The 13,473-nt window shown below is 53.9% G+C and overlaps 1 protein-coding gene across 4 annotated transcripts in view; it reads left to right on the forward strand.

Moving 5' to 3' along the window:
* ARHGAP26 (Rho GTPase activating protein 26) overlaps positions 1 to 13,473 on the forward strand; it is a 145,959-nt gene that overhangs the window by 42,504 nt on the left and 89,982 nt on the right. For all 4 annotated transcript variants that reach the window (XM_074883287.1, XM_074883286.1, XM_074883285.1 and 1 more), the window contains exon 11: positions 1,321 to 1,399. In XM_074883287.1, the coding sequence (XP_074739388.1) occupies positions 1,321 to 1,399 (79 nt within the window). The remainder of the gene's footprint in view (positions 1 to 1,320; positions 1,400 to 13,473) is intronic.

Raw genomic sequence — 13,473 nt, forward strand, 5'->3', positions numbered from 1 at the left:
CCCCTGTTGCCAGGGCTGCTGCCCGCTCTCCTCCTGCAGAAATAGCTGCTGTGCTCGCTAATGCATCTGGAAATAGCCTGGGAGGGAGCAGAACGACCAGACCAAACAAACAGATCGGGGCTGTCTCGCTGAGAGCAGGGCCTCTGCCCGCTCCCGCAGGTGCTGTGCGGCAGGGCAGGATGCGACCCCTGCTTCAGAGGCTGGAGAACCCGGCCCTAAAGGCGCGAGGCTGGGGGGGGGCATAGGACTAGCTAGGTCTGGGTCTGCTGGCTGCAAGGCAAGTGGGGGTGTTGAGGAGGGGAAGCCAGACATCTTGCAGCCAAGCGAGACGCAGTGAACCGTCAGCCCGTGACGCGACCCGTGGGGGTAGAGCGTTGGCTTCCCCCTCTGTGGCAGGTTCCTCTCTCGTGCAAACACACAGCCCGCACCTGAAGTGGTGCAAATACTCTCCACCATGTTAAATCCACCACCCCCTTGGTGGTTGTGCTTATCAGAGCTAGATAATTGAGTTTTAACTCCCTGTAGGGAAATGGAAAAGGGCTTGAGCTCTGCTTATGGGTGCTAGAGGTGGCATTGGCCAGCGGGTGAGGGCTGGGCTGGTGGTGTCCCCTGGCTCCCCGTGCTTTGTTTGCAGGCATTTGGGCCTGTTCTTTCCCCTTCTCATTAAAATAAGTAATCAAACACAGAGTTATTTTTTGGAGGCTGGATTTACAGTGCGGCTCACGAGCTGTTTGTGTCACGGCGCGGGTGGCAGGGCCGCGCAGGAGTGAGCACCCAGGGGCACCCCAGGACTCCTCGCAGTGCTCCCCCCGCACAGCTGCCGCAGGGACACGCGGCCCAGGATCGCATTGCTGCCCTTACTGCCTGTCACGTCAGCATAGGGACGTGCTCGGGGAGGAAAGCAGAAGGTCCCCCACCATGAGCCGGTGCTTGGGGGGGTGGTGGGATGTGAGGGGCTGGGGTGCATGGGGCTCTGCTTGTTTGGTTGCCTTCCTTGCCATCTGCCGCTGTGCGGATGTGCTTAGCCCAAGCGCAGGTGAGCTGGCTGGCTGAAAACCAGAGGAAGAATTTGGCATCCCGCTCTCTTATGCCAAAACCACTGAAAATGCGTGTTAATTGTTGGAGGTACCCTCTGCTCATTTGCTGGCCCTGGCGAGGAGCTGCAGGGACATCCCTGGAGAGGTCAGGCTGGGCTCAGCCCCATGCTGCTGGGGCTTGGCCACGAAGAAGGTTGTCCTCTCTCTCTCATGGGAAATTTATCTTTGTCATCTTTGTTTTCCATCCTGCAGTTTATTTATGGTGTTCCCTTTATCTCCGCAGGCCCGGCGTGATCACCATGCAGGCGCTTTCAGAAGAGGACCGAAGGCTGTGGATGGAGGCGATGGATGGCCGGGAACCGGTGAGCAGAAATATTAGCGAAAAAGCGTTGGAGAAAATTGTGGAGAGCTTTTCGTAGCCTGGGGCAGATTGTTTGCTGTGAAGCAGGCTGTCACGCAGCGCCTGCCAGCCGGTGCAAGAGCTGTATCCGTGGGGCAGCTCACGCCTTCTGCCAAGAGAATAGTTTAATCCCTTGGTTAAATATTTGAGGTAATACTGTATCTCCTGTGCTTGGATCGCTTGAAGGTGCGGTGGAAAGGAGGAGGGTAGGCTTGGCCAGCACAAACACGCTGCTGTGCTGTGCTGAAAGGAAAACATGGCAAAAAGAGCAGTGGAAGAAAATACGCTGTAGATTTCCAGGGCTTTTTGAGTCCTGCAGCTCATCTGGCAGCTGTTTCTGGGTCTTGCAGAGAATTGCAGATTTCATGTGAGCAGAGGAGCGTAGCCCCTGTTCCCTGCGCTCTGCGATAGTCTCCTCACTGCTGTGCTCGCTCCCGCCGTGCCAAAGCTGCGCAGGCTTCCTCACCTCTGGAAGGGATTAGGGAGGTTTTCAGAAAACTCATAGCTGTTTTTTTTATTTTCTAATGCGTCTGCAAGCTTCTCTGCCAAGCTCGAAGAGCTTTGGCTGGTTCTGACTGGGTTCCCTGGGAGGAACGCTGGTGCGGGCACTGTGTTGTGCCGGTGCCGTGGCCCTGCCGGGTTTCGGCGCAGCGGCTGTCCAGCGATGACCGGCAAACGCAGCGCCGCCGAGCAGCCCTCGTATGCAGAGCGGGACTAGACGGTGGCCTCTTGTGCCTTGGCGTGGCCAAAAGTGTAGCAGGATCCGAAGAGAAACTTTGCAGATTGCAAGAGTGGCCAGGGTTGTTACGGGACAGCCCGTACGTTTCTGGAGTAGGTGTTTGTGCTTCCGGGCTTGAGTCAGGCTCTGGCAGTCGGAGGAGAGTCCACGTGGGGAGCAGGGTGTCCTGTCTCAGCACAGCCCCATGGCCACAGACTGGTACTGATTTGAGCAGCTCCCCCCCTGCCCCCAGGCCACGAAAAGGTCCTTGTTTGTCAGAAAAAGCATTTGTTAAAGCCAGGTGAGACATGGATACATGTGGGCTGCTCAGCGAGTGCCTGAAAGCACAGGCTGGGCTTAGGCAAACACATTCAGAGGTCTAGGAGGCTGTGTGTGCGTGAGGGTGCTGCCCTGGATTTCAGATAAAGCATCTCATTGTGGATTACAGCCAGGTCTCAGCCTGGAATCAAAGATCCATTGGGTAATTCAGGTGGGACGGGACCTCAGGAGGTTTCCAGTCCAACCTGCTCACAGCAGATTGCTCAGGGCTTTATCTGGTTGGGTGCTGAAAACATCTGAGGAAGGTGACTGCTCCCTGGGCTCCAGCTCTGCTGCTTGGCCATTCTCCTGGAGGAGAGTTTCTCCTGATACCCACTCTGAACCTTTCCTGCTGTCGCTTGCCCTCCTGCATGCAGCGCTGTGAGGAGCCTGGCTCTGCCTCTCTGCCGCCTTCCTCGTAGGAAGGGTGGGCCAGGTCCCCACACAGCTTTTCCTTCTCCAGGCTGGATAAGCCCTGCTCCCTCACAGGGCGTGTGCTGTGAGCGTGGACCTATCTCTGATGGTCACCACAGCTCTGCCGTGTTGGGTTTCCTCCCTGCAGCAAAATGGTGCCTCTGGGACAGAAATGCTCAGTTACACCTGCAGACGTACTGTTTCCTAGAACAGGCACTGTGGGACAGGCAGGCACAGAGGCAAAAAAGGCCTGAATGTGTGTGGTGTGCGCGGGACAGCCTCTGCTCCCTTTTTCTGTCGTGTTGAGAAGGGACCTGTGTTTGGGGGAGCCACCTTGGCTCTTGCCCCAGGTGGCCCTGCCCTGGGGCAGCCGTAGTGGGAAGACACTCGGGTGTAAGACATAGCAGCCTCTCCAGTTCCAGCATGCAAACTGTCTTGTTGCCTCCTAAGTTGACTCCTACCTCCATTCTGGTGGCACCCGGAGACAGGACAATATTTTCAATTTCTTCAGAAACAAAGTGTGCGTTCTTGCTCCTAGAATCAAGCCTTGTCCTGCTGCAGCCTGCTCCCCTGCTTCCCACTGCCTCACCTCCTTGTTGCGAGGATGTGAAAGCTGCAACGAGGATGATGTGAGGATTGTTGCCAGGCTGCGAAAGCCACGTGAATATGGTCAGCCAGTTGCATTTTGACCTGCTGATGTTACCAGCATTTGGCACAACAGTAGAGCTGGGCTGTGAGGTTCAGGTTGCAGAGGTGCAGCCGGGGATTTTGTGTGTTTGTGAAGTGCTGCACACGTGAAAGGTGCTGTGGAGGATGGCCTGGATTATCCTGTTTCAGAATCTGGTTATGCGAACTCCTTCAAAAACACACAGGTCTTCGTGCCGCCACCTGCATATTTCTGTTCTTCCCTATCATGCCCATCAGCTCAGGGTAGCTTGCTCGTCCAGCACGTCAAGGATTGTTGCTGCGCATTAATGCAATACCTCATGGCACTGAAATGCTGGTGGCGTTTAAACCTGGCCTTCCAGGTGTGCTGCGGGAGCCCTGGGAATGCAGCCTGCATGGAAATGGATCCAAGAGGCATTTTACTGGCAAAGATGGTGTGTGCTGACAGACGAGGTAGCTCCTTGTCCTCAGTTATCCTCCTTGATCCATCAAAAGTGGAGTTGTTGTCTGTTCTGTTTGGGTTCTTATCTTGCAACACCAGGGTGTAGGATGTTACCTACTCTGCAGAGATTTCCTTGAGCAAGAGAGAAGGATTTAACCTCTGGACTTCTAGAAATATCCATTCTATGCTTTGACTATATTACTGTAACCAAAAAACCCTACTGGAAAGAATGTCTGGTTTTCCTTTGATTTGAATAGAGTGTGGGAAAGATTGGCATAGTGGGGACAGTAATTCCATGTGCAAATTCGGACTGTGGAGAGAATAAAGTGGCCTGGAGTTTGTTTCTTAATTATAATTAAAAAACTAAAACCAAATGTTGTATTACATTTTAGTAAGATCTAAACATAGAATGTGGGCTGCATTAGCCAAGACATTTGTCACAACTTGAAAAGATTTATTATATATCTTGCAGTCAAAGCAGTCTCCAGATAGCTATCATCAGTCTGTTAACTCTTACCACTTGTTATTAATTTGGCTAAACCCCCTGTGTTGACTTTGGGTTTTCTTTTATGTTACAGAGGCTGGAAATAGGAGAAAATACTAACTCCATAGCAGAGCCATTGCATTCATTTTTGTTAGGATATTCAGGATAAGTTTCCTATGGTTTTTCTCCTCTGGTGATGCAGTTTGCTAATGTATATGGTGGAGGCCAGAGTGATTCTGAAACTTTGTTGGAGCCGAAGTCAAAAATAAAAGCTGTGTTGGCTCATGGCAGCGGCTGTGGTAGGCTGTAGGATTAAGAGAGGCACAAATTAGGCTGTTTGCTTTGTGGCAAAGAACTGAACAAGATAAGCGTTTTAGTAAGGTTGTGGCTTTGCTTGCCAAGTCTGCAGCGAGCATGCCAGCCAAAAGGGAGATGTCGGTGTCAGCGGTTCCTGCTCTTACCCTCCCGAGCAGGTCGGTAATCTTAGAAATCACTCTCACGTCAGTGAGGGCAGAAGTGGGGTGCTGGATTTGAAATGTTTGGGACATGAAAGCGCTTCTCCAGGAAAGCGATCCTCACGAGGTAAGGGTGTGTAGAGGGTTAAGGATATGAAACATGTTCGCTCGTATCCCCGTTAAGCTGTATTAATCCGGAGTGGTGATGGAGAAGTTAGTGTTAAACGGCAAACGCAGCAGGCTGTGATCCTGTCGGAGTCCGTAAGACATGGATGGGATCTGAGCAGTGCTGTTCTGGCGCTCGCATCGTGCTGCCCTTTGCTCGATTTGTTTTGTTTGTCTTTTTTGTTCTTTAAAGCAATATGAGTCTATAAAAATACAGCCAGCCTTTCCTATCAGAGTTGGTTTTGTTAGTGCTGTACAGCCGAGTGCGCCGCGGGCCGGGGGCGAGCAGTCGGTCTCATGCCCTTGCCAGGGAGGGAGGAAGGACTCTGAAATGGTGACACATCAGCAGTGCCTTCTCCTTTCCTTCGGCTCCCCTTACCCTCTCTTCAGTTCTTTAACATAATCTGCAAGTTCGCAAAGGCAAGAACAAAGTACAAAGTCCCTCCTGTGCTTCGGGAAGCTGGAGGCTGGTCACTGGATGGAAAGGCAGGGCAGCCTGGCAGAAGCTTTTTGTCCTGGGACCTCCCAGGGGTCGGACCTGTCGTACTGGAAGGGCCCTGTTCCTCCTTGCACTCTTAGTGTGGTGAAGCTCCGTCCTCTGGAGAGCAAATAAGGTTTCTGCTCCCGTTCTGGAAAACAATTCCAGGACCTCACCACTCTGATGTCTAGAAACCTTCCCAGGGTCTCCTGCCCACCCAGGTTTGGTCGTGTCTGCTCCTCCGTGAGAGGCTGCTGGGCTGCGCAGCCGCCGAGCGGGCGAAGCTGAGGGCTGTGGGGGACAGTTGAGTGGCACCAGCACAAGAACTTGGAGCCTTTCCTTGGTGGTGGGGTGTGAAACAGCCCCGTTTTGCAGGGTGCCGAGGGCTCTTGCTTGCAGCCAGCGGGAGCTCGGGGCAATCAGACACATCATGGCGGGCGTGAAGGACTCAATTTCCTTTCTGCAGCCGCCTCAGGGCTCCCGGCCACGACCCAGCTCAGCTCCTCCTTGGCTCCACATCTGCGAGGGCCACCCTGAGCCTCGCTGGGGCCGTGGCGGCCGCCCTGGCACTGGGTGACGGGGTGATGTTGCGTCCCTGCGCCGCGTTGGGAGCGGAGCTCGGGCTCGTCACGCTTGTCCCCCAGTGCCGCGGGCAGCACAAAATGGAGCAGGGCGAGCGTGGGAGGAGGCCCTACGGCCGCTCTCCACTAGATGGCAAGCTGAGACCAGCCCGCTCATTGCACTTGTGCCCCAGCGGGGCTAGGCCAGCCCCCCCTCCCCGCATGCCCAGGGGCTCTGCGGGGTGTCTGGGGCAGCCCTTGCCCACCCGTCCAGGGGGGCTGTGGTTTGGGGGAGCGATGTGTCTCCCCAGAGCCAGTGCCTGCCACCCAGCTCCCATGGCCAGGGTTCTTCATACTGCACAGGGTGGGAAAAGCACTCACTTCCCAGTTTTGTCCCCAAAACCCGGCACAGCCCAAAATTAGAGCTGCTTCCCCCGGCTGTTCGTCTGCCTTCCTTCCGCTGCTGCCCCCAAACAAGCAACTGATAATTTTGGGGGCAGGCAGTGTTTAATCAGGGTAAATTGAGGGAAGGTGAGCGCAGACCTTCAAAATTTGTCAGGTCTCTCAGCGTCTCCCTCCCTCCCCAGCCATGGGGGTCCTTCCCCCCTCCTCTCCTTCCGTGGTCTCCAGGCCTGAGGCTGGGCGTTTCCATGGTGACCACTGCCACCATCTTGCGTCACTCTGGTTTGGGCCTGGGGTGTCCCGGGGTCCCTGCGGTGGATGCCGGGATGTCCTGCTGTGGTGGGACCCGCGGTGGTGGTTGATTTGGTGTGGTGAGAGGAGCAGAAGCTCCCACCACCGTGGGCCTAGTCCCGGCCCCTCGGCTGCGCTCCCGCTCTGACCATGGCTCGGTGGTGCTGGAGCTCCTTCAGCGTTGCTGCTCTGGAGATGTAGTGTTGTGTTTTTATAGCAAACCCCAGCGTAACAACAAAGCCCAGCCTTGCATTCCTGTCCAACACGCAGCACCCTCGCCTCCCGCCTCCTCCTCGGATATTGCTTCTGGGAATTCTTTCTGAAATTGTTTTTCATTTTCCATGTCTAATTATACAAAATGGTGAGAGATTTATTTCCCAGTGGAAATGATGTCTTTTGAACTCAATCCAGTGCTTTCAACCTCGGCATTCCTGTCATTTTGGCTCATTCAAAAAATAAATTAACTTGAAGGACTTCAGTCCCAACACCCGCGCCGGCACGGGGGGCGGTTGGGCACCAGCCACCCGCCTTCCCAACCTCCTCGTATTGCGCCGGGACTCGCTGCGGATCTGCTTTATCGTTTTAATTCATCTCATCTCCCACTCCTCGGAGGTCACTTTCTTCTTCTATATTGGTTTTGGTACTGCACTCATTACCTCTGTAGCTAAGTGCTTCCAACAGAGCTTGAAAAACCCCTCACTGATGGAGACGGCACCAGCGATTTGTGCTTAGGATGGCGTGTTTGCAGCTGCTGCTGCACCAGCCTCGGGCAGGACTTGGGGACCAACTGCTCTGGCTACCGATAATGTCAGCAGCGCTTTTCTCTGAGGGCACTGGCTGTAAATTGGTAGGCACTGAGGAAGGTGAATTATTAGAGGCAGTAGAAAAATCCTTACCCAGAACATCTTTGACTACAGGTGGTCTTTGGCTGTTCTCTCGTTGCATGGGAGAGCCTGTGGGCGAGGTGTCGGAGCGATCATCGCGTTTACACTTCTGGTGCTCTCCAGGGTTTGGTCCGTGTCTGTCTCTTCAGAGTGTTTCCTCGCAGCCTTTTCCCTGCTGATCTTTTTGCCCTCTCGATCCCATGGATGTGTGTTTCTGTGGGCTTTCCAGTGAAAGATGGTTATTTGTGTCTGCTTTATCTTGCAGTTTTTTCGTGGCCTTCGTCCTGTCCGGGTTTGTTTGCTTATGGCAAATTCTTTCTTTCTGTTGTTTTCCATGACCTGACTCATTCCAGTTGCTGCTTCTCCATCTCCCTGTCTCTCTTTGCTGAACAGGACATTTTTTCCCCACTCTGCCCCCTCTCAATCTCTAAGTTTCTACTGTTTGCTTTTTCTCTTTGCCTCTAATTGGCTCCCTGACCCAGACAACCTAGTGAACTTTCCCTGAACCGCAGCTGTGGGCTTGCCCGTGCTCTCGTGCCGCCTGGGAGCATCGGAACTGCCTCTGAGAGCAGCACCTCTGCCTCGGTGAGGTCTGTCCTGTGCAGCCCCACTGCCAGCTTGGCAGCAAAGCCTGGCCCACTGGAGCTTCTGCTTGGCTTTTTTGCATCCCACAGTTCAAGACTTTTGCCTCAAAAAGTTCTTTGTCCTTTCTGGGGACAAGGTGGTAGAAAAGGATCCTCAGTGAATCAGCCAGCGCTTTCAGACTGAATGATGATTTGTCATGTTCCATGTTAGTTTTTGTATCACATGCTCTTAGCGCTGTTCCCTTCTCCCTCTTCTGTTTCATAACCTATTTTAAGCCTATAAAAGCAGTAACTTTACATTGAGTTTATAAGCTTTTATTTTGTTTCTAAAGCGCTTAAGCCAGTGAGGTCCTAGGCCTTGACTTCAGGCTTTTATTTATGGTTCCAGCAAATGCTGCTTCAGTGGTTGATAGCTTACCCAGCCAGAATCACTGCTGCTTCAGGCTGACTGTTTTTTGTCCTGTGCTTAAGAAGCTGATGAAGAGAAAAATACTGACAGAGGCATTCTAGATCATCTTAAAAAGAGAAAAGGGCCCTCGGACTGCTTTTGCACACCTAAAAGTGCTATCCCAGCTGCTTTCAGAAAGCTTGTGACCTCTTCTCTTTCTTCTAGCTCAGCTGTGGGGACATCCAGGAGCAAAGCAGTGGCTGCTCACTGGTTTCCATCTCCTGTGCATGAATCCCTCGTCATTTCTTTAACACAATCTTTGCTGTAGCCAGCTTTGCCGTGACACTCTTCGTTGAGGTCTGTGCTGCACAAATTGGCTTTGAAAGTTGGACTTTACTTGGAGACGAGGGTGGTTGGTCCCATGACATGAGTTGGGTTCCGCTCTCCCTTTAGATGTTGGTTCTGCTGGGGAAGCATTGGCAGCTGCACGTCTGCTCTCGTATTATCTTGCTGCTGATACCCCTGAGGCAGACTCACGGAGGAGGAGGGCTGGGGTTCTGAGCGCAGGTCACAGATCTGCACCCCCCTTCTGTGTGGGACACCCACCGACGGCTGCAGCTTTTCTTTTCCTTCGGTTCAGGCCAGGAGGTGAGGGGGGTGGTGAGACATGACTTGAGTTTGCAGAGTCCCTGGCAAAAGCCGGTTAATGGAACTTGAACTGCAGCGTGCTGGCGACGAGCGCGGTGTGTGTGTGAGCAGGAGGGATCAGCTGACGTGTGGTAACGTGTCTGTAAGTCTGGGCCTGGATGGGCGAACCCACTTAAGAAGAGGTTGCAGAGTGGTTGCATCAAGTGATTTCACGTTCGCACTGTTCTGGTGTGAACCCGGCTGCCCACCCGCCAGCCACATCTGTCCAGCTGTGTGGGGAGACACAAAGCACTTACTGGAGTGAAAGACCAGAGAGAGTACGTTTGCTTGCCTTTCCTCCCTGCTCTTGTATCACCTCTGCTTAGAGATACTTGAGCAGACAATTCAAGGAGCATGTAGAAATTCATGGAATAGCTCCATGTTAGTAGAACAAACTTCTCTGCCAGTTTGATTAGACTATTAAAGTATTTTATTCCACTTTAAAAATTAATTAAGTTCATTGTACAATCAGTTGCAAAACTGGCCTCTTTCTTTGCTTCCTCCTTTATCGGTCCTTGCGTTTCATTTTGAGCAGTGATTTACTGTCCTGCTACACTCCCACCATGGTCCCTGACCCAGGCTTTTTCCTCCTCCTACCTGCAGCATCAGAAGAAAGTCCGCCCTTCGAAACTCCAGCTGTTTTAAAATCATCTTATTTCTGTCCTTCTGGTCCCTTTCCCGTGCCACCCTCGGTTGGCCGCTGCTGGCAGACCCCCTGCAGCGCCGTGCCCGTGCGGAGCCGGGGAGCGGGGCTGGGCTCTGGCAGGAGCAGGCGGGCTGCGGGCACAGCGCTGCCGGGGAGGGCAGCTCGTGCGCCGGGCTCGGGCTGCAGCGGCGTGCAGGGTGGACATGCCCCACGCCGACCCTCAGCCAGCGTTTGGTGGATGCCACGTGGTAGAAATGCTCCTCGTGGTGCTGTGTACGTGCTGAGGGTGAGTAGTTTCCCGGGGGGGCGTTATTAGCGCTTTGGAATTTCAAGTCATGTCTGGAAAGGGGTAAATGTCCTGCTGCAGTTTTGGAGAGGGGCACTGAGAGCATTCAGGTCTCTGTCAGGCTGGCTCCCAGCACCAGGGAGGCGAAGGGGCTCTGCGAGCCCTGCATGGCATCCCGGGGCTGCTCTAGGAAAGCACCTCAGCAGCTGCCCGGGGCTGACAGAGGCTTCCCGGGGCTCACAGAGGCTTTCTGGGGCTCGCAGAGGTCTCCCAGGGTGCGGAGGGCAGGGTTGACGAGTGTGGGATCGTGGTCCCCTTCCTGCTGACTCCCCCAGAGCCCCGGGGTCCCCGCCATGGGCTGCGCTGCCAGCACACCCGCCCCGACGGCCGAGCCGGTGTCCCCCCTAGCATCGAGGTTTAAAAGTGGTCTTGCCTCAAAGATGTTGCAGTCTTGGCGTTAAACCACCAGCCATTGTTCAGAACAACTGGGCAGTGTCAAACCTCTTTTCACAGAGGAGGAACGCGAGGCATGTCTGTGTTACAGTTATTTTAAAAATAAAGATGACACTGTCATTTAAAATTAGGTTGGTTTTGATGTGTTCAGGCTCCTTGTTCGTCAGTAGACGTTGAAAGGAGGAAGGGCGTGTGTGCTTGCGGGAGAGAGGGAGAGTGAGAAGCTGGCTGGACTCCAGTGCAGATAGCTGGCGGAGGAGGATGTGCAAGTTGTTGCTCAAGCATCCTAGAAAACTTAGGGGAAGCTGTTAAACTAGTAGAAGTTTTCACTCTTAATCAGTCACTTGAGTGATCTGAACATATCTGCTCCGCTGGACTTGCTTAAAAATGCTGCTCTGTGAAACTTTAAATGCTTTAGTTATTCCAAAAATGTATTTTTCTAAACCAGTTGACCTTTAGTTACATTATTCTAGAGACTGCTGTATATCTAACATGCTTTGCTCCCCGGCGCTTCCACCTACCCCCATGTTTTTTCTCCCAAAGTGTCTGCTGCTTGATTTTTCCTTTCCTACCCATGCTAGGTTGGTAGTTTGACCCAGGTGATTTTTTTCCTTAGGTTGACCCAGGTAATTTTTTCCTCGGGTGACAAACACAGTGGGTTATATAACTGCGCTGAGCTAAGCAGTCCAGATGGCTGGCGGGTAGCCCGGTCGGCTTCGGCTTTGGAAGCTCTTGGGAATGCCTGCACTTGTAATAAAACGTGGGCTTGTTTTTAATTAGAACCATCATTTAGTTCAGCATGGAGAGACAGAAGAGCAAGACCCGTGTAGAGGATTCAAGCCCCCAGATGCTTCACTTTTGATAGATTTTTTTTTTTTTTTTTGTCTTTTAATCAGACTCAGGCATTGGTGGAAGTTCTGAGCTGAAGGAGGGGGAGAGAGAAGGAGGGAAGCGAGGTGGGGGGGTGGCTCTGATTGCAATGCATTAGTTCAGTGCTGAACAGTAGGTTGGGAGGGAAGGAAGGAAGGAAGGAAGGAGCTGCCAGGGACCCTGGGCCACCTTCTTCCAAATGAACAGCCCTCGTTTGAATGACATAAACCAGCATTTCACAGCGGGTTTCTGCTGCCCTGCCAAGTCTTTCACTTGGGAAGCAAAGGCATATTTTTTCCTCCCCTCCCCCTGCAGGGAGGTTTGCAGGGATGTGGGCTGGGAAAGATCTTACTCCTATCTGTATCGTTCTGGCTCAGAGAGCAAGGAAGGTTATTTCTAGCCACAACACAGTGTAGTCTAGCTCTGAAAATCCTGCTTGTAGTACGAAAACCTGGCTCTTGGACAGAATTAGAACAGGGTTGATAAGGCAGAGCCAGAAACAAGGGCTGATTTCATCAAGGTTGCCAGGTGTCCTGCTTTTAACAAGGAAATATGCTTTTTTGTACATGAGCCTTCCTGCTCTGTGCTTTGCTGGCATCCTGCTACTGGGCTGTGTCCCAGCATAGCAGCTCCGCGCTGGTGTGCCAAGCTTGCTCAGGCGTCAGGTGCAGAGGATCTGCCTGGCGTGGTATGGACCCGTGCCCATCTTGCTCTTTTCTTTTTCTCTTTCTTCCTTCCTCTTCCTCGCTTCCCTGTTGCTGTGGGGGGCAGGGGGTGCGTTGTCTTCCCCTCCTCAAAAGTGCCCACCCCAGCTCACGTTGGGGAGCCCCGGGTGCTCTGACCCAGCTCCGGGCACTCCTGCGTACGCTGCAGGAGATGGGACTCTGCGGGGATGGGGCTGGGAGCCTGCGGCCGAGCAAACAGCCCCTGCTTGCCGGGGTGTTGTGGTGCTGCCCTGAGTCACGTTCAGCTCTGGGTGGCAGCAGGCGGGGCGTGGGGACAACAGCAGGGCTGTCGGGGTGCTCGGCAGCTCCGGGGGCTGGAGGTGGCTCAGGGTGCACTTCCATGCACGCGTCGATCCCCGTCTGGGGACGGTGGGAGGCGGGGAGCCTACTCCCCACTCCATCCTCGGCTGCTCATTCTCTGTTTCTCTGGTGCTGGACCAACCATTTGTGTGCCCACACTGTGAACCTGATCTGGCTGCAGGCTGTCAAGTAATAATAATCCTAATAACTGGCTTGCTAGATTAATTTTCAGCTGGATCAGACTCCCTGTGCGGCTGTGTAGGTGGGAGAGCGTGGCTGCGAGCGTGCGGAGGGCGAGATGGTTCCCTTCAGCTGCAGGGCGGTGTTAGATGAACCGAAGCCAGGTGTGAAACCATCATTATGCTGCTGCCTGCGGGGCTGAGCGGGGGCACCATGACCTCCCGCGGGCACGCAGGCAGGAGGACGCGGGGCATTCGGCATTCTCCGCAGCTCCGGTGGCCCTGCCTTGCTGTTTGGGTGAAATGGCACAGCAGGAGCGTCACTGTGGCAGCCAGAGCAGTGAAACGATGCACAAAGTGTTCCTGGCAAGGGGAGCGCTCGCCTGGGGAGTGCTGTTTTTTCTGGGGTTCCCCAGAGCAAGCTGCCGTCCGTCTGCAGGGAAGCACCTTCTCCCCTCTTCCCTCCTGCGGCGTGGGAGAGCAAAGCAGAGGAACCAGCTTCTCCCACGTCGCTCCCGAGGGAAAGGGGCTCCCGGTCTGTGTGACCAGGCGAGGGCAGGTAGGGAGGGCTGGAGTCTGCCTGGCTTCATGAAGGCCAGTTCTGGCAATAACATGGAAAGACACAAGTGCAGTAATAGCCA

The sequence above is a fragment of the Strix uralensis genome, chromosome 14 (genome assembly GCF_047716275.1).
Source record: "Strix uralensis isolate ZFMK-TIS-50842 chromosome 14, bStrUra1, whole genome shotgun sequence".
Taxonomy (NCBI): domain Eukaryota; kingdom Metazoa; phylum Chordata; class Aves; order Strigiformes; family Strigidae; genus Strix; species Strix uralensis.